The 3,627-nt window shown below is 58.0% G+C and overlaps 1 protein-coding gene across 1 annotated transcript in view; it reads right to left on the reverse strand.

Moving 5' to 3' along the window:
• The window catches only part of KLK6 (kallikrein related peptidase 6), a 30,232-nt gene that overhangs the window by 7,163 nt on the left and 19,442 nt on the right, over nucleotides 1-3,627 (reverse strand). Inside the window, exon 5 of the mRNA XM_006144668.2 lies at nucleotides 11-200. Coding sequence (XP_006144730.1) covers nucleotides 11-200 — 190 coding nt within the window. The remainder of the gene's footprint in view (nucleotides 1-10; nucleotides 201-3,627) is intronic.

Below are 3,627 nucleotides of genomic sequence, written 5' to 3' on the forward strand. Positions count from 1 at the left end.
CGGAGCAGTCCCTCTCCAGGGGCAGGGGCTGGATGCTCTCGGAGAGGTTGGCCGGGCGGGCCAGACGCAGCAGCATGATGTCCTGGTCGTGGGTGGCAGCGTCATAGCCAGGGTGGGTCACGGTCCGGACAACAGGGGTCTTCTCCTGGGAGCTCTCCGTCTGCCGCAGGTTGTGCTTCCCCAGGTAGACCTGGAGTTTGCTGGGGGAGGGGCGCTGGCTCTCACCTGGAGTCCTCAGGCTACACCGGAGGCTTCAGAGAGGGCCAGGGACTCGGGAACCATCTGACCTGCTCCCCCCAGCTCAGGGACGGCGAGTCCATGCTTCCCGAGATCCTTGGGAGTTCTCAAACCTCCTCTTTCCAAACTATCCAGAAATCCTTATGGGTCTCTGAACCACACCTGGACGCTGACCACGTCTTGCCTTCCACACTGCGACCATCTTGGTTTGAGCTGACGTCTCTTTTTTAATAATTATTTATTTTACTTATTACTATTGTTTTATTACTATTTTTAAATTTGAAGCGAGAGAGAGAGAGAGAAAGAGAGAGAGAGAGAGAGAGAGCGCAAGAAAGCAAATCGCCAGGTCCAGGACGCAAACTGCTGTGTGAGAGTCCAGAGCCTTAACCACGCCGCCTGCTGACCCAGACTACGGCAGCAGCTCCTTGCTGGACTCCTGCTCTGCCTCTGCCCTGTACCATCCTCCACAGAGCAGCCAGAGACGCTTTAACACGTAGGTGGGGCTCGTCCCTCCTCTGCGACTCCCACCTCGTGCAGAATAAGGGCTGATCTCGCTGCGGCCACCAGGTCTGGCGTGCTCTGCCCCATGTCACTCTTCCCACCCTCCCGTTCTCCTCTGCTGCAGCCACACTGCCGTCCCCCCGGGTCCCCAGACACCACGGGGTCTGCCCCAGGGCCTTCGCACTGGCCCGCCCCTCGGGCAGCGACTCTTGTCTCCAGGAGCGTGTGGCTCACTCCCTCACTTCCTTCAGATGGCACCTTCTCAGGGAAGCCTTCCCTGACTACCCATGTACGCTGCAAACACCCACCCAAACAGGCAGTTCCTACCTTCCTCTCACTTCGTTTTCCACCAGAGACCCTATCACTGTCACCCGGCATATTTATTCTCATACGCTTGCCTGCCTTACGGGTTCTCGTCAAACCACAGCAGTGCTGTCCAGTAATCTCCCTGCCCTGTTGACACAGTCTCTGTCCACAGTGTCCTGGAGGGTGGCCACTAGCCGCGGTGGCTGCTGAGTGCTTCATTCTGTTCATCTTGATTTGCTTAGCCCCACGAGGCTGGGGGCTGCCGCAGACAGAGCGGCCTCGCAGCCGGGGGTTGGGGGACAGGACGGCAAGATGAGGGTTGTGTCCTGCTCAGATACAGTTCTGGTGCCTGGGGCACACTGGGCTCATGACAGGCGTTCCAGACATATTTCCGAGGCAAAAGCAAAGGGTGGCTCCCCTCCTCGGAAGGCCCCATGCTCCCTGCTCCCCGGTGCTGTCAGAATAAACCCCAGCCCTGCCCTGGGCACCGGAGCCCCTGTGACTCTCCAGCCCGGCCTCTGGCGCCCGCTGCCCTTGCTGCCCTCGGCTGACTGGAGACTTTCTTTCCCTGTGGTACGCAAGGCGGTCCAGCTTGGGGGCCTTGCTCTCACGCGCCCTCTGCTCCGGGCTCTCGACCTCCTTTCTTCCGAAGGCTGCTGCTTCTCACTTCTCACGCCTGAGTTTCACCTCCTCGAAGGCCTCTCCTGGATTCTGTCCATCCGAAGTCGGCACTTGGTCTTTTCCTTCTTTGGACTGGGGTCACTTGTCACTGCACGGGTTCACAGAACCGTCTCCCTGGGCCGCCTGCCCTGCGTCCCTCCCGGCCGACGTGGTCCTTCGTGGGGCTCTCGGTCAGTGCGCATTGAATGAAGGAACGATGGCTGCAGGCGTGACCTCCGCTCACCCCGAGTCCTGGTCCCACAGGGAGCAGCAGCCCCGGCTGGCTTTAAGTGCTCAGGCGGCGCTTGCTCTCCCTGCCGCACTCTCATCTGCAGCGTGGCACCCGGCGTCCCCCGCTGGGGGATCCCACGGCTAAGCTCAGCGCCTGGGCCCAGCTGGTACTGGGCATCGCGACAGCCGTTGTTGGCCCAGTGAATGAGCTTCGGGACCCGGGGTTCAGTCCCACGTCCTCTGTCTACACTCGCTTTCTCCATGACCTCACTCAGCTCAGCGACTTTCAGTGTTACCGTTTGCTGACGACGCCTTGAGTTGCACCTGGCCTCTCCCCTGGCCTCCAAGGGCCTCCATGGCCTCCCTGCTGGGACACCGCCCCGGAGTCTCAGACTCACCTCGGCTAAAATGAAATGCGATGTCCCCTCTCCACACCTAGTTCTCTTTCTGTGTCCCCTGACTCAGGGGACACATGACAAAGCACTCCGCTGTTGAGGGCAGCCACCGGGAGGCCAGCCCTGCCTCCTCCTTCCCGCCTGTCCTCGGTTTCACGGTTTCACGTTCCCACCGGCTCAGTCTCAGAACACCTCCCGAGACAGTCGACCTCTCTCTCCCCACCACCGGCTGTCCAGGCCACATCCAAGGTCACCAGATGGCTGCGCCTCCATGTGGCCCTCTCATCTCCCCTCCTGCCCAGTTCACTGCCCACGTGCCATTCCGGGTGCTCTAGGAAACGCAGACCTGGTGATGCCCACTCCCTGTTTAGAACTGTCTAATGGCACTCACCAACACTTGGAATCAGGCGCAAGCACCCCGTGACTCCCTCGGGGCCCGAATGTCCAATTTCCCCATTAGAAGAGAAGCTTGGGGCCAGTAGGTGGCATGGTGGTTAAGGCACTGGATTCCCACATATCTAATAGCAGTTCAAGTCCCAGACCGGGGGGCTTGAAAATCACAAGAAGCAGATAAATAAATAAATAAATAGATGTTAGTAGAAGAGGATGAGGAGCAGCCAATGGCATGGTGGTTAAGGCACTGGATTCCCACATATCTAATAGCAGTTCAAGTCCCAGACCGGGGGGCTTGAAAATCACAAGAAGCAGATAAATAAATAAATAAATAGATGTTAGTAGAAGAGGATGAGGAGCAGCCAATGGCATGGTGGTTAAGGCACTGGATTCCCACATATCTAATAGCAGTTCAAGTCCCAGACCGGGGGGCTTGAAAATCACAAGAAGCAGATAAATAAATAAATAAATAGATGTTAGTAGAAGAGGAGGAGGAGCAGGAGGAGGAGAAAGAGGAGAAAAAGAGGAGGAAGAGGAGAAAGAAGAGGAAGAGGAAGAGGAAGAAGAAGAAGGGGGGAAGAAAAGTTCATAGAAGTAGCATTTTTGTTGTTTTTGTTTTAGTTTCGTCGTTGCTGTATCCCAGGGCCTGGCCCATGTGTATACTCAGTTCAGCACTGGCAGATGGCCTCAGGCTGGGACAAGGAGATGCCTGTCACTTCCTGCCTAGAATGTGCAAAGCACCCTTTGGGTCTGACAGTATCTGCTCCTCTCTCGACAGATTCGTGACTTCCTGCAGTGGGTGGTGGCGAGCACCCACCCCACCGCGGGCCCCCTCGGGGCAGACTCGGCGAGCACCCACCCCACCGCGGGCCCCCTCGGGGCAGACGCGGCGGGACGCCACCAC

The sequence above is a fragment of the Tupaia chinensis genome, unplaced genomic scaffold (genome assembly GCF_000334495.1).
Source record: "Tupaia chinensis unplaced genomic scaffold, TupChi_1.0 Scaffold000129_1, whole genome shotgun sequence".
NCBI lineage: Eukaryota > Metazoa > Chordata > Mammalia > Scandentia > Tupaiidae > Tupaia > Tupaia belangeri.